The sequence below is a fragment of the Squalius cephalus genome, assembly GCF_949319135.1.
Source record: "Squalius cephalus genome assembly, chromosome: 10".
NCBI classification, from domain to species: domain Eukaryota; kingdom Metazoa; phylum Chordata; class Actinopteri; order Cypriniformes; family Leuciscidae; genus Squalius; species Squalius cephalus.
Genome location: NC_137131.1, coordinates 30,410,032 through 30,435,554, shown reverse-complemented (window position 1 = coordinate 30,435,554; position 25,523 = coordinate 30,410,032). Strand labels below are relative to the sequence as shown.

Below are 25,523 nucleotides of genomic sequence, written 5' to 3'. Positions count from 1 at the left end.
ATATGGCCTGAAAATCATTTGGAAGGTCTGTAAAAGTTTGGAATTTTGAAATGGAAAATGTTTAGGAACCCTAGAAACGAACCCTTTTTAACGTGACTTCCATTTTAAAAGCTAACCACGTTGCATCTTACCTTATAGCACTAACCAATTATTACACGACTTAACCTTACTTACACCCAATGCAAACATTCAAGACTGTTTGTTTGCATTATTGCATTATTATTTTGTATGATCACACATTACAAACAGCTCTCCACTTGGAAAGCTTCCACTTCTTTTTATATAATCACTTTGTTTTACAGATTTTAATAAAGAGTTAAATACAGATCGCTCTTATCAAATTTTGTTTGGATTATTATATACCTTGTTCAACCTTTGATCAAAGATTAAAAAAATTAATTGAAAACATGCATTTTAAACCCCAGAGAAAAAGAATAACTTTATTTCCCTTAAATACATATTTGCACTACATTCACTTCTCCATATGTTTAGTCTCTGTATACGTTTTTGGCAAATGTACATAATAGCAATACCGATATTTACACTTTTTTCAGGTTGGAAGGACATAATCTGGAATGCAGCTGGCTTCATCACAGACCTTTAACTGTAGGGAGACACAAACTACAATAGTTTGAGAACTGATTCAACAAATTATTTCTAACATCATCTGAGTACAGAATTCTTCTGATAACTTCATTTATCTCATACAAGCATGGCAAAGATAAAATAGTATTCATTAAATTGTACTGCATTAAAAAAAAAAACGGACTAACTGGAACCGTCAATGATTCAAAAAACAAAAGTGTCGACCCAAGGGGCAAATGCTCATGTTATTCTACCAATTAAAAACAAGCATCAAACAAAATGTCTATATTCACATTAACATGAAAAAGAAAATCTGATTAGGCACGTACGGTAAATATAAACAAGACATCAGCGTGAAGTTCGAGCAATACAGTTTACAGAAAAAGGGCAATTTTAGGATTGAGGACAATCATGATTAATTAGATGCAAAAATCACAATGAATGAAGGGCTGTTTGATTTGTAATATAGATCAGTTAGTTTTAGTATTTCTTGCTAAGAAACTGATTCAAGTTTGGTGTGTTACCAGTAAAACCACATGCAGCCTGACAATACAATTGAACACACAAAAAATTGAAATATGATCAAAACTGTGCAAGCGCAGAAAACCTATTAAATCAACACCATGAAAATGAAACAATTAGTGGCGAAATTTCACCTGCTCTGTCATTACAGCTGACTGAGACTCTAGCATCTCAATTCACACGTGGAAATAATGTCAGAAATGACCACAAAACTCAACTCTCTTACTTTCAAACATTTAAAGCTTCATACAAAAAGGGCCGAAAACAACAAGAAAGAAAGAAAAAAAAAGTTAGAACAACTGGAATTTAAAAAAAGCAAACCAAGTTCATTTATAAAGGCCTCCTCTCAGCACTCATCCGGACATTAAGGAGAGGAGAGAGATATGGTCTGGATATGAACTGCCATCAGGAAGCAGAGGAGCCACTAGCAGGAAATCAGTCTGTTTCTTTAAAGGTTTCCCCAGGACTCTGGTGGAGGGAACTGCTCTACATCTCCGCTCTCATCGTGGGATTCTTCTCCTAAATCAAATGTCAGTTTGTATCTCAACCGCACCTTCTCCTTCAAAAGGAAAAAGAAATGGTATAGGTTAGAACATGAAGAAATGCCATGTAATCAGAAAATATCTACAAATCAGCAACAAAGTTGGTCACACACATCTGACATAAGCCACAAACCATAACCAGCACAGTTAGTGAGCTTTACTGACAAATTTTGTTCTCATCACTACCGGTATAAACGTTGGAATAAAGATTTTTTAAATGTTTTTTAACAGTCTGATTCTTACCAAGGCTGCATTTATTTGATCAAAAATACAATAAAATGGTAATATTGTGAATTTTTTTTATTTTAAATCTGAATTTTCAGCAGCCATTATTTTCAGTCAAAATCAATGTTGAAAGCTGGTTAATATTTTTGAGGAAACAGATACATAAAAAAAAAAAAAAGATTCTTTGATGAATAGTAAGTTCCAAAGACCTATAGAAAATATAAATCTTTAACATTATAAATATTTAATGTGCCCTTGCTAAATAAGTGTTAATTTCTTTTAAATCTTATGCCAGACTTTTGAATGGTAGTGTATCCTGGTTTATGCAAAAATATTAAGCAGCAGTTTTCAACATTGATAATAAGTAGAAATGCTTCTTGAGCACCAAATCAGATTATTATGAATATGATAATGCGAGACGACTGAAGAGAAGTAACAGCTGCTGGAAATTCAGCTTTGGCATCACAAGAATAAATTACTTTTTTAAATATATATAAATACAAAAGAGTTCAATTTAAATTGTAATAATATTTCACATGACTGTTTTTACTGTATTTTTGATCAAATAAATGCAGCCTTGGTGGGTATAAGACACCTCTTTCAAAACATTTAAAATCTTAATTATTCAAAACTTTTGATGGGTAGTGTATATATATTTTAATTACTATTGCATAGGGCTGCAACAGTACACAATTCATATTTCAGTACATACCTCGATAATGGGGTCACAGTTTGGTACAGCAGAGAGAACAAAGAATCTGTCTTGAAATTATTATTCATGTTACAAACGGTGGCACAGCTAAAAGTCTTCTTTTCATGGCCAAATCTCAGGTTTGAATACATTTTATTTAAAAATTTTAAGTTTAAATAAAATTTAAATGATTTAGATTTTTGTCCTCATTTTGTTGTGGGTATGTGTACATGGAAATTACGTGTGGCAACTGTGATGTGTAATTAGTTTGATGACATCACCTATCCATCCACAGTGTTTCCATGTTCACTTATTATGACTTTGGGCTTGTTTTTTCATAAAGTAGCTTATTAATATGGGCAAGTTGTAGGTGGTTTACTGATCTTACTATACAAAGAATGGTAATTTACGTCATTGCATTCTAGGTAGTGGTCACCATATTTTTGGACAACAAATGAGCATACAATGAAAACAAATGTTATGCTCAAAGTGATGATAGATAAAATAATTAATACAATATAGCTTAATCTCAGCCAGTGGATCATTTATTTAACTGACATATAACATCATATCGCCCTAATTTCATAATGTTAAAGCATTAGGAGTTAACATAACAGTATGGCCCTCTGTAATGCATTCCTGAAATGATTTGTATTGTGAAAGTGCTATACAAATAAGTTTTAGTAGACTTAAATGTATTTAACTTAAATATAAGGTAAATTTGTGTTTTATATTATATTTATTATTATTAAAATAAGTTCTGTCAATCGATTAAAAAAATAACTAGAGTAATCACATTAAAAACACTTAAATTTGTATTTTTTTTAAAATATATTTTATAATGTAATAATTTCACAGTTAATCTCCAAATTAATGTAGAAACAACATAAAGCAAATATTTGTTTAATGGCATATTTTTATGAATGAAGGCCAGTATCACTAATACAGCTACTGATGTCGATGAAATTGATTTTTACCCCAATTTTAAACATTAATTACAGACATTCAACATTAGTGTAATTGAAAGCTATCAGTTTTTCTTAACATTCATTAGGCTTATCAAATATAACAACTTTTAATTTAAGTGAACTTAAACCAATCCTCACATAAACCCATAATAAATGTCATAGTTACCTGTGTCTACACAGAAATTAAATAGTTAACAAACAGTCTGCACTGCATAAATAATAAATTAAAAATAGATTAATCCTTATTAAAGCTATAAAAGTTCTTTAGTCAAGAGCAGTGAGTAATTTTCCCTGTTAGCTTTGTTCTTTGATTAACATTAATGACAGACAGAAGGCTACTGCATGCGAATCTCACACGCGTCACAATTTCTCACAACTCTTTACTTTCATTTTAAGACTTTAACTCATTTAAGACTGCTCCTATGAGGACACTTAACAAAATGACATTTTGGCATAATTGTGTGTTATTGTTCGAACAAGCGCAAAAGAAACTCGACATTCACAGACAGCATGTTTTCTTTTGTCTTGAATGGTTTAAAAGCATTTAAGTGTCATCATATAATGTAAATGCTAGCCAAAGGATGACAGGAAAAACGGATGGTGCGTTAATTGTTCTCTATTTCCAGTAGATTTGGCTATTTGGGCATGTTATCTCTTGTCCCAAGGAATTAACAACATCCATTTAGTGCTCCAAAATGTGTAATTTTTTGTACATACCGAAAGCCCTATTTCTGCATCCAATATATATGTACTGTTGCAGGCCAACTTTTGCATTATATTCTCTGATTCTATCAGTTTATTTACCTTGTGAGGATTGGCTAAAAGCAGGACCTGTGTAATGGCGGCAGGGGGCAATAAAGGGTTGAAGGCAGGTAAATCTGATCCTGATGGTGGCTGCAACCTCACTCTCATAGTCTGCACATACATAGAATACAGCTTTAATACAAAATTCATTAGAGATTTACCGAAGACACATGTATAGATAGAGTTACCTTAGGAACAGCAGACTGGAATCGTACATTTGTGATGGGCACAGGGGCAGACGACAACATGGAGATTATCACCACTAAAACATCTGGCCGGGCTGGTGGAGAGTCTCTTGCAAAATGGAACAAAACTCGCAGGCTGAGTTTATCAAAGATTGTCACGGGTAACAAGCTACCTGTGAGGTCAGACAGAGAAAAAGGAATCTTTAAATAAATCTTTTTTTATTTATTTCTTTTTTTTAAATTGTTTTATTTCTGTGTTTTATTGCTGTTTAGAATATCAATTCAAATGGGTCAACACATACTCACTTTAAAACAAACAACAAAAAGAAAAAGCATCCACAACATCATCACAATTTACACAATACACTACGGACGGCTAAACATTTACTCAAGCTCATGTAATTCCAAACCATATAATTTTATTTCTTCCATGGAACACACAAGACATCTTTAAAAACTGTACTAGTCATTTTTTTCATACAATTAGTCCCCATGCGGACTGAGGCTTTCAAGCGTCAAAAAGAACACAAAAGCACCAAAAAAGAAGTCCATATGACTTGTGTGCTGAAGGAATACAACAGCTTTGTGAGGAACAGACTGGCATTTAAGCGTTTTTTTTGTTTGTTTATAATTCATAATTGATAATTCTCCTTTATTTCAAGCTGCTGACTGAGCGAACAATAGAATAGTTCGCTCACCTCTACTTCTGTCATGAACACACCACAAAGAGCTAGGGCAGACGTAATGCTTTTCGGTGGATAATGACTGTGTTTTTTTTGTTCCTAACATAAACAGATCATGTGACTCAGTCACAAATAATTTTAAAGGTTTACTTTACAGAACTGATTACTCTCAAAATTGTTAACTTTTGGAGTTTATAGTAAAGCAGGCTTTAACTAGAAAAAAAAAAAAACATTAAAATATATTACAATACATTTCGGGCAGGAGGAGAACATTTCTGTCGCTACACTCCATATTCTGCTAATAGCCCCCTTAAAGGAATAGTTCACTTAAAAATGGAAATTATGTCATCATTTACTCACCCTCATGTTGTTTAAAACCTGTATGAATTTGTACAGTACGGACATATTTTGAAGAATGTATGTACAGGTTTGAAACAACTTGAGGGTGAGTAAATGATGACAGAATTTTAATTTTTAAGTGGACTATTCCTTTAACTCTGTGATATGAATTTATGTGAATTGTCTCCTGTCTGTCCTTTACCAAATCTAAGATGTTTGCAAAATATCTGTTTTTAAAGAAGATTTAAGATACAAGACTTTCTACAGTCTTAAATTCTGAAACTAAATTTAAGTAATTTTAAGGCTTTTTAAAGACCTTCAGGAAACCGATTGTAATTGCATGGAAAAGAACAACCAGCCAAATTCTTTAAAATGTTCTGATTTTACGTACAAGTTTTGAAATGACATGAGTGATTAAAAAAAAAAAGGAGAGACTATTCTCATTTTTAGGTAAACTACTAATTTTAAAACAGTCTGCCCTAAGTCTTACTAGGTTTGATAGACTCCAGGGGCACAGTCAGATTCACCAATGAGATGTCATCCTGAGGGGTAGAGGCTGGAGTGATGCCTGCTGTGAGCTGTGAATTCAGCAGAGCTCCTGGCTCAGAGGAAAAGGCCAACACAGGGCTAGGGGTTGTAGCGGAGTTGTTTCCAGACTTGATCTGAAGGTCTCGTAGTGTGGGTTTGGACTGAGACTGAAGCTTGTCCCTGTTGAAAAAGTGTCAATGTATATCTGTTGCACTGATATAGCCTGATGTATTTTAAGCCATGAATATTACCAGTAATCTGAAAGTTCTCCATAATCTTTGCATTTATTAACAGGCAAACATTTTCCAATTAAACATTTTAAAGGCCTTAAGAGCAACCATTTTTAAGTGAAAGTGAAAGTGATATGACATGTAGCTAAGTATGGGGTCCCATACATTTCACCCAACCGTTTTAATATGTTTCAGTAAATTAATGGAAAAATGGAAACGGGTATACATTTACCATTTGACCTGAAGATTTTCTGGGGGTAGAGACTGCTGCATCAGGGTCTTACCCAACAGATCTAACTCGTCTAGGGATTTAGTGGATGTCACAGGCACAGTTACAGGCGTCTTGGTAGCACTTGCCACTGGCAACAGCACTGCAGGGACTGGCGCAACGGGAGCGTCCACAGAATCTGATGACTAAACAAAACCTTGAAGTGTTATGGTAAGCAGGGTAATATAACATATTGGGTAAATAACATTTACCCAAGTCATCAATGGACCAGGGATTTTTATAATCAAATAGTGGTGGGTTGTTCACTCTTAAGGTAGGCACTTATCAAACTGCATTCTGTATGTTGTTGCAACATCAGTGCCAGCAGAGCGCATTTGCTCTCCAGGCAGCCAGCCTTATTGTTAACAGACAAAAAAAAGGTCAATTCACAGTGCACTGACAGATACTAGGGGTAGGAAGGGGCAAAAACATCCTGTTGTCATACTGCTGATGTTAATTTAATACTGTGGGCAAACAATTAAATATATATTTTAAAATATTCAAATTTAATAAATAAAAAAATCTGCAAAAGTAAAAAAAAAATCTTCCAGTATCACTGCACAAAATATTTTAAAGGCACACTATTTAACTTTTCGCCACTAGAGGTCATTTATTAAAAACAAAGGCATAGCTTGATGACACCTTGATTTCGCGAAATCATGGGAGTTGTTATCTTCACCTCTACAGCCGGTGGAGAATACGACATACGAAATCATATTCATGGATACATTAAAGATTTATTAATGTTACGAAAGCCGTTTGAGCGGAACGAGGCAGCTGGAACAATTGCTTAATAAGACAAGCACAACACATGGCTCGAGAGCAATGGAGCTTTTAATATGCTGCAGACGCTGCTTCCGCTTCTTCCGGTCATGAGTATGTGGGGTAACACAGCGCTGTTTTATCATATTAGATATATTTGAGTGTGTTGAAAGTTGTTATAATGCTACATTCAAATCCAGACTCAAAACACATCTGTTTAACTTTGCATTTAATGAATGAGCACTGTGTCACTGTTTGTCCGACTGTTTATCCTGTGTCTTATTTTAGTCTTTATTCTAAACTGTTTTAATTATTTTTAGTTCTTTCTTGTTTCTTTATTTTAAACTGTTCTTTATTCTAAACTGTTTTAATTATTTTTAGTTCTTTCTCGTTTCTTTATTTTAAACTGTTTTGTATATTCTTATTTCTTCTGATTATTTTTAATAGTATGTAAAGCACTTTGAATTACCATTGTGTATGAAATGTGCTATATAAATAAACTTGCCTTGCCTTGCCTTACTCTGTGCGTTCACTCAGTGGCTTCTATATGAGACACTTGTTGCACACTGCAGTGAGCTAGATCGATATTAGGTATGGTAAATATGGTACTTGCGGTAAAGAAAGCGAGATTTAAACAGAAAGACTAACTGTGTTGAGCTGTATAACAATAATTCGTTTTCTGTTGATGAAAATGTCCAACCAGTTGCTCACCAGTATGATGTCATTAATAGGTGACGCACGGACACGATCCGTGCCCTGGTTAAAACTGCTTATTTCTCTGAATTTAAGCATTCTTAGAAACATTTGAGATAATGTAAGTACACAAATCGACAAAATATATAACATCGTTCAAATGTTTTTTGAATATTTTGATCCAAAAATCTTACATAGATTTAGCATTTAAGGTTAAAACCGTGATTAAAACAGGCTAGTTGGGGGGTTCCACCAATGAGAGATTACTGACATGTAATAATACCTGCAGGTAAGATAAATAATTCCTGGTACTGTTAATAGAATAGCACTCCATACTGTTTGTGTACCGTCTTATAACAACAATTTGAAAACAATTCTTGATAAAGTAGTCAATTCATGCCCACCTGAAAAGTATTCCACGTCATAGCATCTCCATATTGGGAAGGTGAATTGACTTCAGTCAAGCCTGAAACAGAGTTACAAACATGAGCATGTTATGCCACACATGGTCTTGTCACTGCACTTACTGTTTACTGTGCAAAGTTTCTGCTGAATTAGCTTTCTACTGAAGCCCAGTTTACAAAATTACTTTTAAGGAATGAATGGCCAGTGGCCTCAGACAGCCCCCAAAAGCCAATGCCACCCAAACAAAAGTCAGGTATACATTTGTTGATCATTTCATACTAAATATAAAATACATTAATTGTTTGAACTGGAATATGACATGCAGTTGCTCCCCACAAAAATATTTCAATGCAAATTCCTTTAAAGGGATAGTTCAGGATTTTAGACATGAATCTCTATAGCTTCCCCATAAGCAGTGTGGTGCATTGACCATGACTTACCCCCGACAGCGTCCTGTGAGCCGAGCTCCGGTCCAGTTTTGGTCAAGATGAAATTAGTCCGGCAAGTTTGCTGGGGTCACGGCAATAAAGCTTTTTTCTTCTCAAATCAATATGTGTTCAAAAGAGTGATATATTTGCAGCACAAAACCGCTGTCTATGGAGAGGTCAGACCTCGTAATGGCTTGGCACTATTTTCTTCCCCGTCATATCACTGCGCGCTGCCGCGACCTACAGCCAGCTGGGAGCTGCGCAGGCGCACACCACTTTTTCAGTTGTTCGGCAGTGTTTACAGCAGTGTTTACGTGCTCAGAACAGCTACACGAACGAGCTAACATAGCTACTCACCAAGAGCGATCAGTTTGTAATCCTTTTGGCTGTGTGTCGAAGTCAATGTTGTCATCGTCGCTGCTGTAGTCAGACATGTTATCGTTCTCTTTACGAGCTGTAAACAAAGTGACACGTGCGCGGCTCCCAGCTGGCTGTAGGTCGCGGCAGCGCGCAGTGATATGACGGGGAAGAAAATAGTGCCAAGCCATTACGAGGTCTGACCTCTCCATAGACAGCGGTTTTGTGCTGCAAATATATCACTCTTTTGAACACATATTGATTTGAGAAGAAAAAAGCTTTATTGCCGTGACCCCAGCAAACTTGCCGGACTAATTTCATCTTGACCAAAACTGGACCGGAGCTCGGCTCACAGGACGCTGTCGGGGGTAAGTCATGGTCAATGCACCACACTGCTTATGGGGAAGCTATAGAGATTCATGTCTAAAATCCTGAACTATCCCTTTAATCAACATTAATAATCGCAAATACAATATCGAGGGAAATAAAGTAAAATTATGATTTTTTTGATTTTTTTTTTTACTTTGCAGCTCTCGAGGTACTTCTCAAGACCCGTGTTGTTTCGTTCCATTGATTCCAGTCTAGTTGCATTTTGTTTAATTCAAATTGAGAATAGATTATGTAAAGAAAACAAGCAAAGAGTGCTCTCTTTATTTATGGCTAAAGCTGTTAATCGCTTAATTTCAGCGTGAGTTAACTGAGTTTTGCACTCTCGAAAACTCCCGTACAATCAGTAAACCTGACTAAACTGCACAATGAATGATTTCATTGTGCCGATTATTTTACTCTTATCTCTGTATAAAGTAGGATTTATAAGCGCAGCACTGATTTGTGTACAGCAGTACCCAAAGAAATGCTATATCGCTGCTGTTCCATAAGTGCCACCTACTGTCAGAGAGTGAATTTGCATTTTCCTTCAGTCCGTCTGCTGTTTTTGGTTTGTGCAGATATGACTTATGTAGCATAATTTAACAAATCTAAAGTCAGACCATTCTGTTTTTACTTTAATTCCTATAATTAAATGCCTACAGATTTTTTTTTTTTTTGTTTAAGACCAGTTGGGCCTGTTATGTAAGGAATAATTGACGATGGGCCGTTGAATTATTAGAAAAATAATGCACAATAGAGGTGGTAATACGGCCACGATGCTTACACCTCAGGTGTGCATTATTTTTCAATAATTCAATGGCCCAGAGTAAATTATTCAGCTTATACTACGATTACAACACCTCAGAACATTGTTCAGATAATGTATTTCAAGCCATTTGTCAGGTTTTTGTCCTTAAAACGCTTGTGTGTAGGACAAATTTTTTACGCATCTAATCCCAAGCTTCAGCCACAGATAGAAGACTAATGCAGTTATTAGAGAGCGAGAGAGACAGAGAGAGAGAGTTAAGCGTGTATGAATTACCTAAGTCTGTGCATCTCTCAACAGTGTGCGTCTCTATTAATAGCAAAACTGTAAGTTTATCTGCTCCAAGAACAGAGCCGTTTTTACATCGCTAGTGAAAAATGTCTTGTAGCTTTTAAGTTGTTTAACTGTTTTACTGATAAAATAGTCAGAGCAGAGCTGACAACACGTTTCTGTAGTGTGTGTCCGTACTGTATGTGTGCGTTTGAGGGGGAGAGAGATCAGGAGAAAGATATTATGTGCTGTCCGTACATAATAACGTAAATAATAAAGTCATTGTGGGTTTTTGTTCTTTTGCTGTTGTAAACTGTAAGGACCTTTGAAATAACAGAAATCATTTGGAGAAGTGATATGGAACTGTAATGCGGTCAAAACCTGCCTGGAACTACTTAAACCGTGCGTTTCCCTGAGAATAATTGCACACCTTAGAACGTTTGTAAACCAATCAGATTCAAGCATTCAACAGCCCCAAAGTATAAAGAGCAAATAAAGGACAAATAAATATGCTTAAATAAAGAAAAAAATAACAGGCAACCGGAATCAGAATCAGCCCATTTGCTTCTTAAAAAAAATCTGGAATCGGCCATGAAAAATCATGATCAGTGCATCACTGTTTTCATTTCACTAAACGTGAAAATGTGGTGTTGTTTTTAAATAAAAGAAATCTGTTTATAATATACTGTATATATAAATTGTAGTTGTGGTGCGTGCTCCTTAATTTTTGCTGGGTGCTATAGCACCAGTGCTATCAATAAAAAGTTTAATTTCGAGCCCTGTGAGAAGAGTTGCAAAAGTGTAACTCAGTCAGTGAGCTTGTGCTGAACAAAGATAGTTTTGAGAGGGTTTCCTCTCAGCAGTGATTCTTCTGCACATCTCTAATTGGCCACAGTGTTCATGCACTTAACAGACATAGCTGTGCTAAACAGTGCAAAACTCATTGTAATTAGTAACCTTGGATGCAATGGGAGTAAATATAAATATAATACTGTAATCGACACTTTTCACGATAAGGTAATTGGGGCAGCTGTACCTGTGATTATTTTTCTGAGAAATTGTGCAACTCTAATGTGAACTCTTTCTAAACATTTTTTAAAGGATTTCATAACACTGACAATAAAAACAAAAAAGGGTGGCTTTTCTTAAAAGAAAACCAATGAATCCAGGACAGGTAATTTTGACATTTTTCATTTAGTTTTTTTTTGTTGGGTCATGCATTTTAGGGTTAAGTCCACCCACTTTTCACGCAATCCTTCATATGCCTCAATTCACAATCCATATAATATCAAGAGAATTCATGGCATAGTATATCAAGAGAATACAAATATCATCACAGATGTCTTACCCAGGGACATGAGCTCATCATCCAGAAGGCTGAAGCCCAGCTCCTGTGAAGATGGTGTCTGAGAGGGAAATTCAGAGAAAGACTGAGCTGAAAGGGATGTGTCCAGTCCTGTCAGGTCCAACAAAGCGGTACTGCTGCCTATGAACACCAAGAGTATCCAATCACACTTTAGAAAAAACATAGGAAATGATGCCCACATTAGTGGGCATTCAATTACACAATTTCTAAAAACCATAGAACAAGGTTCACAGCAAACGGAGACACTCCATTAAAGTGTAACTGCCGATTTTCAACCTGCTTTGAATTGTTACAATATCAGAAGTAAATGTTAATGAAAAAGGGTCATCCGGCAGACTTTTGACAGCTCTAGGGCTTTCGTGAAAACAGATTATACTTTCGCATTTTTGTAACCCCTACCGCAGACAGTCGGATCGACAGAGGGTTATTAACAGAAGATTTATTGTAAGAGCATATTGAAAATATCATACTTTGTCTCTTTAAACAGCATTATAGTAAAAATGAATCAGTATGGCAACAGCTTTCTTATCTGTATGCGACGACATTTTGGGCAGAACTGACAGAATGACAGTTTCTTTCAGTTTTTTCCCCCTCTGTTTGGCATAAAACACTGTGTTCGTAGTTATTGAGTTTGAAATGTTGACTACAAACACTGAGGTTTTTCAGATTTTCCGTTGCAGCGTTCTCTCCATATTTACGATTCTTCGCAGCCTTCAGCCACTGCCTACAACACAATGGACCCGAATCAATGGAAACCGAAAGTAACCCACTCCCATAAACCTTTACTCTTTGAATTCTTGCACCAGTGAACAAAACAAGTCGACACTTTTATGACAAATTTTATTAAGAAGTATTTCCTACTAAAGAAAGGCAGTATTTGAATCTAGTCAAGCGTATTCATAGCAGACTGATGGGAGTAGCCTTGGACGGCAACATGCCAGTGCCGTGTTGCTTTCCTATGTATTAGGCAAACAGGAAGACAACAGCCTTTTTTCTTTGTTTTCTCTAGTCAGGTAGCACAGATTTTAAAACAATATTTTGCCTTTCTACTGCATAGGCAGCCAAGTTTTATTGAAAGCCCATTTTGTCAGAGGTTAAGTACCCCTTTAACAATCCTTTATGATTATTTCTATGAGGCTTAAAGGTGCTCTAAGCGATGTCTCGCGTTTTTTAGGCCAAAACATTTTTTGTCACATACAGCAAACATCTCCTCACCATCCGCTAGATGCCTGTCCCCCGAACACACTGTAAAAAAAAAACGTGGTCTCTGTAGACACCCCAGGCTCCACAAACGGCAAGAAAAACAAACTGGGCTAACCCGCACCACGAAACATAACAAACTGTTTCAGCCAATAACCAACCAGAAGGATTTGGGGTGGGGTTTGGGGGGTTAGTGCGCGGATGAGGAGGAGGGAGGGTCTAGCAAGCCTCCATTTTGTTTGACAATACTTTGAACGTCAACAAGAAGTAACGTCACCCAACATCACTTAGAGCACCTTTAAAATCTTTAGACATCACTGAGCTCACGGCTGGTGTCAGTGCTGTACCTGGGAGTCTGGCTGTATTGATGGTGTCTCCATTCACCTCTTCCCCTTTCACTAGCTGCCTGTACAGATTGATCACCTGTGTTAAGCTGTCATTCGCCTGTAAGATCTCAGCTGCAGACAAACACATAAACAAAGACAGTGTCAGAAATTTACCCTATTCATCAACTCATAGGCTCTATTTGTGAAATTTTTGATTTTGCCCTTCGACCTGTACGCCTCACCGAGAGCTTCATCGTTGTCCTCAGTATCACTGGCCAGTCTGAACAGAGTGGGTCTCATTTTCTCACAGCGTTGGTACAGATCCTACAACGACACAACAAAGACCATACAGAATTATTTAATACAGATAAATACTCAATAAAAAAAAATGTCACTTCGCTGCTCTGATAAGTCCACCACTGCCATTTAAGGGGTATGACAGGCTGTTTTGCTGACATGTGTGTTACTGACCTTAATGAGCTCCTCATTGCTTTGTGAGCTGCTCTCTTTGCTGTAATCTCCCAGTAGTTGTGAGAGAAGCCCAACACTCTCCTTTACCTCCTGAATAGCATTCACCCTTTTCGACACCTTCTCCATACGCTTCTGATCCTGAAAAACACACTGTATGCATTACACAGCAGATCCTCAGAGCTCATGCAAAAGCTCACAAAAAAGGTAACTACAGACACACTCTTTCAACATTTAAAAAAAAAAATTCCAATTATCAAAAGTATACTTTTAAGTATACTCAAAAGTTATGCATATGCTAGGGTAAGCGTAAAGTGCGCGTGACTCAGATTTCATCATCAGCCTAGTGTGCGCAGTCAGATGTCTAAACGTGCATACTCTGTACGCTCAGCTAACATATGTGCCTTGAGTTTTTTTGCACTAATTAGTTAGTTCACAAGGTAGCAACACTGCCCAGGCCTATTGTTTCATAGTCAAAAAAGAAACCGATAAGGCCGAAGAACAACAAACTACTGGAGACAGCAATAACATTAGACACCTGCATTGATGAGTGCTTGAGTGAGGGGATTGAATGATACCTACAACTCTAGTTTAAAAGAATACAAAGACATTTTTATCGTTGATAACTTCCAGAGAGAAATAGCGTAGACACTGAACAAGGATAAAACTTTCTATTGGGCATTGGTCAAGCGCATCAAAACTCAAGTATACATTGAGCTTTAATCGTTCTACAATCTTACGATTTTAAGTATGGAACTTCTTGAATTATTGACGAAACAATTGGTTTTCACCATGTGTAAAATGTGTTCTGCTAATAATGACAGATATTAGGAAAAACCTGGCAGATGACAGGAAATGAACTTTTTCAATATAAGAACATTTTAAATAAAGTTATTTAAGTAAAATTCTGTCAAACTGATCAGGTTTTAAGTGCTTAAAAAATATAAAAAACATGCACTTTTATTTTAACAAACTTTGTATGTGGATGATACCACAAAAGACAAAATAAAATAAAAATCTCCTCTTCAGCAATTGAGGCCAGTTTCACTGCACTCAAGCAGCGCTACAATAACCTTGTTCAAATTTACTCTAAAACCACAATCAGTCCACTTGTCCCTTGCTACTAGTGACAGTCATCTTGTATACACATATTTCCCACTCAAACTAATTGGAACATACCTTTATTTATTTTTTTAAAGTTAACTCTTGCCTCACCATATGATTAATAAACAAATACTAGTGCTGTCGATTTAATGCACTAATTAGATGAATTTATTATGGTAAAAAATAATGCGTTAAAATTATTAACGAATTTAATGCACTTGCCCCAGCCCAGTCCTATGTAGGTCATCTTACATTTCATACAGTTGATTGATGATGAATATGATGCAGGGCAACAACACACTGTGTGATGGAGCCTATAGAATGCAATAAGAATGTCCCTAAAATTGAAGATATGGGGCAAAAATGCCCCCATTTCAGTTTTTGTCTTAAGCTATATATATATATATCACACGAGTAACGAGCACAATAACGAGTTCTGTTTTTCTGTCCAGAATAGCACAAGTGCAAATAAAATACTGATTTTACAGTTCAATAAATAAGAAGTTAATATTGTTTTACTTTAGACACAATATTGTCTGTTTTGCCAATAAAAATATAAAGACAAAGCAGAACTGTTCGTCTACGAGCAACACACAGCAGTATTTCATTTCTGAATCCACATTTTTAACGAATTGGGTAACTCATGATTCAATGGACTGTAGGATTACAAATTTAAGAATATGTTTTAGATCTGCTGATCCTACTCCCTTACATAACATCACATAAGAAAACTAAGAGTTGAACTGTGTGTGAATGTTACATAGTCTTAGTTCTCGTGACCATATGTTGTTTATACCATTTGGGGAAGTCTTTAATCTTCCTACTAAGAGTTGAACTATGTGTGAATGTTACAGTCTTAGTTCTCATGACCATGTGTTGTTTATACAATTTGGGGGGGTACCATTATCTCAGTTGGGGGTAATTGCCTCTATTGTCTTTAGATGATTAGATTTAGTGGTCATCCCTAAGGCTGTGTGTAAGGTCAGCACCTTTAAGGACAGCCCACTGAAATGCCTATAAGAAACCATGTAAAGTTACGTTAGTTAGATTGTTGGACGAACTGCAGCAACGCTCAATAAAGAATAACTTCTGCTTGAACGATATCCCAACATCTCCTGGTCTCTGCTTTGAAGGAGGAAAAGAAATTTCCAACAGGACCATTCATAAAGAGAAGCATTTACTTCACCCCGGAATGAAGCAGCCGTTTGAACGAATCGAATGAATGAATGGATGACTCAATAAATAACTCATTAAGACATTTACCGCCATCTTTATTAATAAATATTAATAAAAAAATAAAAACATTAAAAGGTATTGTTCACCTAGACTGACAAGCCAGACCCACATCAAGATGTTGGGTCTGGGAACACACCATTGGCAGGACTCAATCCGAGGGGCGGGATAAACGGTTGTCTTTCAAATTCCCTCTGCACGCAATAGGATAGTGCTACAACCAACCAGAGCGTTTTCCCACCAGCGGAGCTAGTTGATAGATTCAACTTTTGCCGTATCCGGTCAGCAAAACTCCTAACACGTCTTCCTTTTTTAAAGGGGTGGTATAATGCCCTTTTCACAAGATGTAAAATAAATCTCTGATGTCCCCAGAGTGTGTATGTGAAGTTTTAGCTCAAAATACCTCACAGATATTTTTATATAGCATGTTAAATTTTGTCAGTTTTTGAGGGTGAGCAAAAATGCACCGTTTTGTGCCTGTTTCTTTAAATGCAAATGAGCTGCTGCTCCCGGCACAGAGGGTGGAGCTTCAACAGCTTGCACTCACACAGACATGCACTGAAAATGTCAAAAACTTTTAGCCTTTTATGTTCAAACCGGATTCAGACAATGATGGAGACGAGACTCAAGAAGTGACAATATGTAGAATACAACAGGACGTTTCTGAATGGTTAGTTGATGAATTTATGTAGCTTGTGTAGTTATATTCTAGTCATTGATTAGCATATTCTGTCTTGATAATCTATAAATCGTGTTCAGGGGGCGGGGTTTAGGTAAATTTTAGGGTTGGTGATGTCACTAACCCTGGAGGAATGTCGTATAGTCCCTACCAGCCATTTGTTGTAGTCCTTAAAAAGTGATTTCTTTAAAAGCAAATATCTCCCTTTGCTTTGAACTTTGAGCATTGTAACTTTGCAGATGTTGTCTATGCTCAAACAGCAACATTACACACTAACTAAAGTTAAAAAAGTGAAATTATAATCAACCACCCCTTTAAGAATGACTTTAGTGCCGTTCTTTGTTCTTTTCTCAAAGAAAAGCTTAACTCCAAGTCTTCCAGAGTTTTTTGTAATGTCTATTTGATGCTTTACACAATGTAAGAAACTGTAGTCTGCCTCAACCCAGATTCCACTCCAAAATATATTTTAGAATGAGCTCATCCCCAAAATGGCTTAATTATCATAGAGATGAAGGAAGTCAAGTTATATTGTTTCTTCACCATTTGGGTTGATCACATCCTGAGGAAATGGTAGTCAATAGTAGAATGGGACTGGGTGTGGGACACAGAGAACCTTCTCAGACAATGGGGTGTCTCAACTTCATTAACATACAGACCACAGCTGTTACAACAAGAGCAACTTCATTTACATTAAGAGTTGTAAACTGTAACAGGATAAAAGTTTTAAGATTTGGATGTTCTGGCTTCATGCTGACGCTGGTGAACCCAAGGTGCTTTGTGCACCTTGCCACTGCTATGCTGTAATAAACTTCATTTTTGAGATCTTCGACGTCCACATAATTTTTTCTTACAACAATGACTTTAACCCTCTGAGGTCGACAAACGTGCGGGCGCGTTTTGCTGGATTTTCTCCACATTGTAGCACTATAAACTTAAATTACTCAGTCATTTATAGTCATACAGAAAAAAGAAATATAAAAAAAGAATCTGTGATATTTCTACTTTTGTATGTGTCCACTTACAATCAAATCAAAACATTGTGCTTTTGTAAAATAAAGAAAATAAACAGGGTGTGCGTTCTGCCTCTCCGTCGCGGTGAACTTTTTTTTCTTGAGCACGTCTATAAACTGAAACAAAACTCAGCGAATACTTGTCACACATTTATGAGCCATATACCTTTATAAACATTTAAGTGTGTACTTTTAAATGATCGGATTCAAAACGAAAACAAATATTCTATGTTTAAGTAATTTGTATAAAACCAACAAGATGTCCAGCTTCTCAAACGCTTCCTCATTACAGTTAATTTGGCCACGCCCACTCGCGCAAAAGATATTCACATGCAAATCTCCACATGGACCGCGTCTCCCTCATTACCTCAACAACAAAACACTTCACTTCACTTTTCGTCGAGTTTGAAAGACGTGCCTGAGCTTACATTGGATTTAGGCTACCTCAGAAGAAAAAGAACGCGATTTGAAGACAAGAAAGGTGTAAGGTAAGAAATTCTTACATATTAGTTTGTTATTGTTGCATAAATGTCACGTTGCAGTTGAACTGTTGCTAGATATATGGGGAATATTATAATATTTAGACCCGTGTTTACTGTTACTGTGTTTGTGGATATCTGCTCAAACGTAGATATGTATATGGTAGGCCTAACCATAATGTTTTATATTTGAGCACGATCGCGTTTGAATGTATCATATTTTTGATAGCGATCGCGTTTGAATGTATCATATTTTCCTGCGCGATCGCGTTTGAATGTAGGCTACACATCATATTTTGGATGAAAGCAAAACGCACCAAACGGCTTCATGTTTTTATTATTATCTCATTTCATATCATCATAACGGATGGAAACATTTGAAGTAACATGATAATCAATATATTTTTCTCTAGCTTAGTTGTTACTGAAATCTTTTTGAAAATATATATAGGCTGCTATATTGTTATTATTTTATGCAGCACTGCGCATAGCCTATACCTACAAGGCACAACAAACCTGGTGTTCATTATATAATATATTGTTGGAAACATTTGTGTGAGTGTGTGTATGTATTCTGTGAATTTTAAAAAGCAATTTTAACAAGAAAAATCTAAAATGTATTCCCAAAATCGTGCAGGCCTTTCTCTTGATATCAGTATGTTCACTTTTTTTTCTTTTTTTTTTTTTCAGGGCCTAGATGCCACTGAGTCCTGCTGACTTCAACGTTCACAGTACATGTCTCTGTACATGAACATGGTACTTTTTTTGTTGTGTATCTTTGGATTATGTTGTGTTGTAAATAAATCCAAACAATTTTAAAAGCCATTCTTTTTTAAATCTCCTCATTCTTTGTGCAAGGGTGGTCAGAATGATGGGCCCTGATAAGCTCCTAATAGGGCCATTAGGGAGGTTCTTTGTCTTTCTCAGGTGTGGAAAGCTTTCATATTAATGAGATGATCCGCCCCTTCGCATATTGCTTTATCACACAAAACACGTCGTAAAATTTTTAAATCAATATATTGTCTTCTCTGAATGAGCAGCCAGGGTGATTCTCACATAGTTTTAGAGCAAATATTCTAGGCTACGTCATACAATTTTCAAAAGTCTTGTGAAGAAATAATCAGTATGGGTTTCATGACCTTATTTCAGTGAGAATTTATTTTTGTATTTTCACAAACCACGCATAAATGTCATTATCTCAAAACTACAAACTTTTACATACATGCTGTTGATATATTATTGTAGCAGAGTTTGTGCTGAATACAGTGTAATTAGACTTTAGCCATGAAAATGTCACAAGAAACAGAAATAACCAGAAATGTCAGAGCATGTCAGAACACCTCCAGGGCCCAGAAAACAGCTCAGACCTCAGAGGGTTAAATGATCTTTTGGGGATAATTTCTCAGCCAAATTTGACGTGTAATATATAACAATATATAATGTAATATATAATTTCTGATTAATTAACCGCAACATGATGTAATTAATTAGATACAAAATTTTAATCGCTTGACAGCCCTAATAAATACATAAGATGTTTAAGAACAAGAGTTAAAAACAACATCAGTAAATACAATAAAAAGGACAGATAAAACTAGGGCTGCACGATATATAATTTTAGCATCGATATCAAGATGTGAGCAATGTCATCTTCGCAGGATGTGCGATGTCAAGTACAGGGATCGTAGTTAATCTGTACAGACCAGGCACCATGGTTTGAATCGCACATGATTTTCTGATTAATTGCAAAGTGGACAAGAAGTTTATCATTTGCACATGTTTTATGTCCTGTCAGTTTAAGCATTCAATTGATTTTAAACCATCTGAGTGCAAGCGAACAATGCAGAACTCGCGCGCTATTTTCTGTTTGTGCGTACAGTACATGAAGACCTAATTCCGTTCTCTTTGGCTTACGTGAACGTAAACAATTGAGAAAGAAAATGGATGAGTATCATTTTATTAGATACGTACAAGTGATAGCAGCCTAATATTCCTGCTGCTGTCTGGGTCATTAATGTTAATCAAGCTACAAAATACAAGGAAATCAAAGAAATCCCTTTTGTAGTTGTAGCAAAGATTCATTATATTTAATTAATACAGTGAAGTCTATACAGTGTTATTTACATTTGATTATTCAATTTCTGAACCTGAATACTGTTAGACTTACCTGAAAAACATAAAGCACTGTTTTATATTTGTATTTTTGTTCTATTGTATTTATCTATGCTTGTAATTTGTTTATTATTCTGCAAATTCACTCCTCTACCCCCAATCATTCAAGATTTTTTTTCCTAATACAGCAATTCAAACCATCTGGTAAATTTTTTTTCATATCGCAATATACAGTATATCGCAGAAAAAAAATATATATTTTTTTTTTCCAATTTCGTGCAGTCCTAGATAAACCCAAAACATAATTTTGCACAAACATTTCCATAAATTATCTGTGATGAGTGCTCCCCTGCAGGTTTGTAGGTTTGCCCACTCAGCTAAAACAGGAAATATAAACTAGCAAACTCCACATAGAACATTCTAAAATGCATAAGAACAGTAAAGAACACAAAAACAGTGATGGAAGACAACTTCAAGGTCTCTCCATTACACGCGCCACCCCTTAAAACTGACACTGTAAACTAGGGCTGGGTGGTATGACGGTATATATCGTTAACCGTAAAATGTCAACCGTAACAGATTTTTTTATTACGTGTATACCGCGACATGTAAATAAGTGCAGCGTGCGTGAGACTGAGACACTGAGATTTGTCAAAGAAACATGGAGAAAGCAGATCAAGAGGATCCATAAAGGAATTACGTTTTCTAAAGGGTTGTTGTTAACGTGATATTTTCGGAAAAAAAAGGCGCAGCAGTCAACTTGAGCAGTGCAGCACCCGTAGGCTACAGTTTAGAGGAGTGCACGTTCGCAACGGGGAAAGCATGAAGCTTACTTGTCAACAACAGTTCATATATCAATATCGTAACGAATAGAAATAACCTTAAATATTGTATAGTTATCTGCATTTTTCCATCTCTTATGCATAGTTACTTTTTAAACACGAAAATCGCATTCAGCATAACACGCAAGCGGTTGCCGTGGTAATGAACAACCTGGTTGTTAAAGCGAATGTATAATCCTGTATCTGAGGCAAAATTACTTAATATGCAGCGCGAGTTATATCTATCTATAAATTACAGAAACGTCTGTCAGGCTACGGGCACGAATAAGTGCAGTGCCAAGTTTGACGTTGTTTGGATTAGAAATGCAAAAGATATCGGTAAAAGAAGCGCTTAGAAGGTTGTGGTTTAAAAATAAACATTCTGAAAAACACTCTGTCAGCTAAACATTAAGTCAGCTACACGGTTTACTTCTGAATATTGTATTTTATTCACGGCCATCATTTGTTAGCCTGGTAATACCAAACTCTGCTACTTCGCTTTGCTTCGTAGACAGAGTCTGGCATGGCATAATTGAAAAGCGTTTTCTTTCTCGTGGGGGGGGCGCTTGTCTGAAGTTTAAAATCATTGGTTACCCGTAAACACATGTATGATGCGAAAACAAAACCATCGAGCGAAATACCGGAGTGAACATGGCTGTGAACGACTTTTGCAGATTATGTGAAGTAAATCTACGCATCCACGGTACAATCAGCGTCTACGTCACGGATCTCAGCCCGCCCTCTGTTCGTTGATTGGCCGGCTGTTTTCAGGCCGGAGGAAAACGGGGAAAACGGTCGCTATCTCAGACTGAGTACAGAAGCGAAATGAAATTGAGCGGAAGTACGAAGTCTGACGTAGTCAGGCTAATCATTTGTAGTAGCCTATTCACAAACTGTTTGCTCAAGCGTAGCATTTTTTCGGAGTTCACTGTGTAGCCTGCTCCCTAAATAGTTGCGCTTATTCATTTGTGGATGTTAACTGAATCTGTAAGTCAGCTACGCTGTTTACTTCTGAAAATTATATCTACAGCGGGAGAAATAAGTATTGAACACGTCATCATTTTTCTCAGTAAATATATTTCCAAAGGTGCTATTGACATGAAATTTTCACCAGATGTTGGTAACAACCAGGGTTCGAAATGAGGGGGGTCTGGGGGGGTCCCGGACCCTCCATAAGTCATTAGGGACCCCCCATAAGGATTTATTTTTGGATTTTGGGGGGTCCCCGACAAATATATTGTAACATTAATAATGACTGTGAAAATTATAGGTCTTTAGTGACGTTTTATATTTATAACAGTAATTAATTTATTTCCTAGCGCGAGGCAGCAATAAGGGCAGCTATTAGCCGAGTGAGTTCCTACAGCGTCACAGATTGTTGTTGTGGTGCTCCCGCAGACACACACTGTAGCTGAACGCGGCAAAACGAAACCTCACAAAGAGTGAAATCCTGAATGAAAATCCTGTAAGTGCTTCGATTATGTTTATATCTCCATAATTGCTTATAGTAAAATAATAGGAGTTCGAGTTCCTATATCAAAAGTTGCATTATACCCAGTGTAATGATTAGAAGAGTACGTCAACGTTTCTTGCTGTAACTTATGTGTATGAAGCCAAATGATCTGCCAGCTAACACAGCAAACTATGGGAGCTTGTTTCCGCCACAGAGTGAAAAATAAAAAAGGTAATTGCGACTTTTTAATCTCACAATTCTGACTTTTTATCTCAGAATTAACGTTACGTGATATAAAGTCGCAATTGCAGGTTATAAAGTCATGCGTGATATAAAGTCGCAATTGCGTTGTGTGTTAAGTCAGAATTGCGTGATATAAAGTCGCAATTGCGTGTTATAAAGTCAGAATTATGAGATACAAACTCGCAATTGCGAGAAATATACTTTTTATCTCACAATTCTGACTTTTTTTTCTCAGAATTGCATGTTTATATCTCGCAATTCTGACTTTATAATTGGGAGATATAAAGTCAGAATTGCATGAAATAAAGTCGCAATTGCGTGTTATAAAGTCAGAATTGTGAGATATAACTTTTCTGAGGTAAAAAAATAAAATAAAATAAAAGGTCTGTCTTTTTTTCCCTTAGAATGGATTTTTTCTGAGGTAAAAAAATAAAATACAAAGTCTGTCTTTTTTCCCTTAGAATGGATTTTATATGAGTTTATATCTCACAATTCTGAGAAAATATATCAGAATTGCGTTATAAAGTCAGAATTGCGAGAAAAAAAGTCAGAATTCTGACTTTATAACATGCAATTGTGACTTTATTTCACGCAATTCTGACTTTATATCTCGCAATTCTGAGAAATAAAGTCAGAATTTCGAGATGTAACTCAACTGTGAGATAAAAAGTTGCAATTATCTTTTAAAATGTTTTATTCTGTGGCAGAAACGAGCGTCCATAGCAGACCTAGCAGCTAGACTAGTTATTCAAAGCTAGCTTAACAACCTACTTGTCCAGTCAGTGATTACGAAAGATAGCCAGTCCAGGACTTAATTCAAGTCTGTGAGTTGATTAAAGTGAATGTGATTTGAGCATGAATGAGTATACATGAGAGCTTGGTAAGCTATCTAGGAAGCTAATATTATGTTTCTTAATTCAGAATCCTGCATCATGGAGAGAAAAAGAGGAAAAAGAACTTGTAACTTTGTTGCTCCAGAGTTAGAGGTTTACCTGTTAGATTATAGCCACTTCTCCAGACACCACTACAATACTGGGCCTAGCCCAAACCATGAAAAACATCCCAAGACCATTATCCCACCTTCAACATTGGTCCATATAATTTTGCCTACAGTATATAATGTAGCAAGGTAGTCTTCAGAATTTTTAATAATTTAATCATTAAATTTTAGGGGACCCCCCAAGAGTCTTAAGTCATTTCGAACCCTGGTAACAACCCAAGTAAGCCATACATACAAAGAAACAAACAAAACTAAGTTCAGAAATTAAAGGACAAGTTCGGTATTTTACACATAAAGCCCTGTTTACAGATCGTTTCTGATGAAATAGAACGGTTAAGATTAAACTTTTGACAGATGCTGCTGTCGCGAGAATTTTAGGTTTATTTCGCTTCCCACCCCCCCTCAAGAATGGTAGTCTATGTGCACTGGAACAATCCTTCCTAAAACGCATTAAACTTTCATTTAAAAAGAGATGAAACTCACCGAGTGGTCAGGGGTGTTCACTGATATGCTCATACAAAAATCGCTGCAAAAGATGCTTTCCAACAGGTGTTTTACCATTCGTTGTAAAACTGTGGATCTATTTTTCCAAACGTCTCACACCCGTAGATTCTTCCGTTGAGAGCTTGAATAATAGACACTCCAGCCCAGTTGGTGGCGATAATGCACATTTGCCAATTGCAAGCAAACCACTGGCATTTCACTGAATACACAGAAGAAGCAGAAGAAGAAGCGGCGGAGTAATACCGTACCGCACACAGCACATTCAATGCAAGTCAATGGAGTTGGACAAAAACTATGATAAAACCTGTTGGAAAGCATCTTTTGCAGCGATTTTTGTATGAGCATATCAGTGAACACCCCTGAACACTCGGTGAGTTTCATCTCTTTTTAAATGAAAGTTTAATGCGTTTTAGGAAGGATTGTTCCAGTGCACATAGACTACCATTCTTGAGGGGGAGGGGAAAGCGAAATAAACCTAAAATTCTCGCGACAGCAGCATCTGTCAAAAGTTTAATCTTAACCGTTCTATTTCATCAGAAACGATCTGTAAACAGGGCTTTATGTGTAAAATACCGAACTTGTCCTTTAAGTTATGTGTAATAATGTGAAATGACACAGGGAAAAAGTATTGAACACATGAAGAAAGGGAGGTGCAAAAAGGCATGGAAAGCCAAGACAACTGCTGAAAACTATTAGTAATTAAAAAGCAATCCAGCCCCCTGTCCGTGCAAATTAATAACAGCTGGTTCAGTCCCAACGGATGGCCTACAAAAAGGTTTCATTGCCAAGGTGTCACACAAGACATCTCATGATGGGTAAAAGCAAAGAGCTGTCTCAAGACCTTCGCAACCTAATTGTTCCAACACATAATGATGGCATTGGTTATAGGCACCATTCTAATGGTC

The 25,523-nt window shown here is 36.4% G+C and overlaps 1 protein-coding gene across 2 annotated transcripts in view; it reads right to left on the bottom strand.

Annotated features, from left to right (window-relative positions):
- Positions 1–420: 420 nt before the first annotated feature.
- The window catches only part of gga1 (golgi-associated, gamma adaptin ear containing, ARF binding protein 1), a 43,624-nt gene continuing 18,521 nt past the window's right edge, over positions 421–25,523 (bottom strand). For both annotated transcript variants that reach the window (XM_079883302.1, XM_079883303.1), the window contains exons 8-17: positions 13,984–14,121; positions 13,755–13,836; positions 13,534–13,644; positions 11,969–12,106; positions 8,430–8,491; positions 6,535–6,716; positions 6,035–6,252; positions 4,526–4,695; positions 4,338–4,448; positions 421–1,666 (exon numbers count right to left, since the gene is read on the bottom strand). In XM_079883302.1, coding sequence (XP_079739428.1) covers positions 1,556–1,666; positions 4,338–4,448; positions 4,526–4,695; positions 6,035–6,252; positions 6,535–6,716; positions 8,430–8,491; positions 11,969–12,106; positions 13,534–13,644; positions 13,755–13,836; positions 13,984–14,121 — 1,323 coding nt within the window. In that variant the 3' untranslated portion in view covers positions 421–1,555. The remainder of the gene's footprint in view (positions 1,667–4,337; positions 4,449–4,525; positions 4,696–6,034; positions 6,253–6,534; positions 6,717–8,429; positions 8,492–11,968; positions 12,107–13,533; positions 13,645–13,754; positions 13,837–13,983; positions 14,122–25,523) is intronic.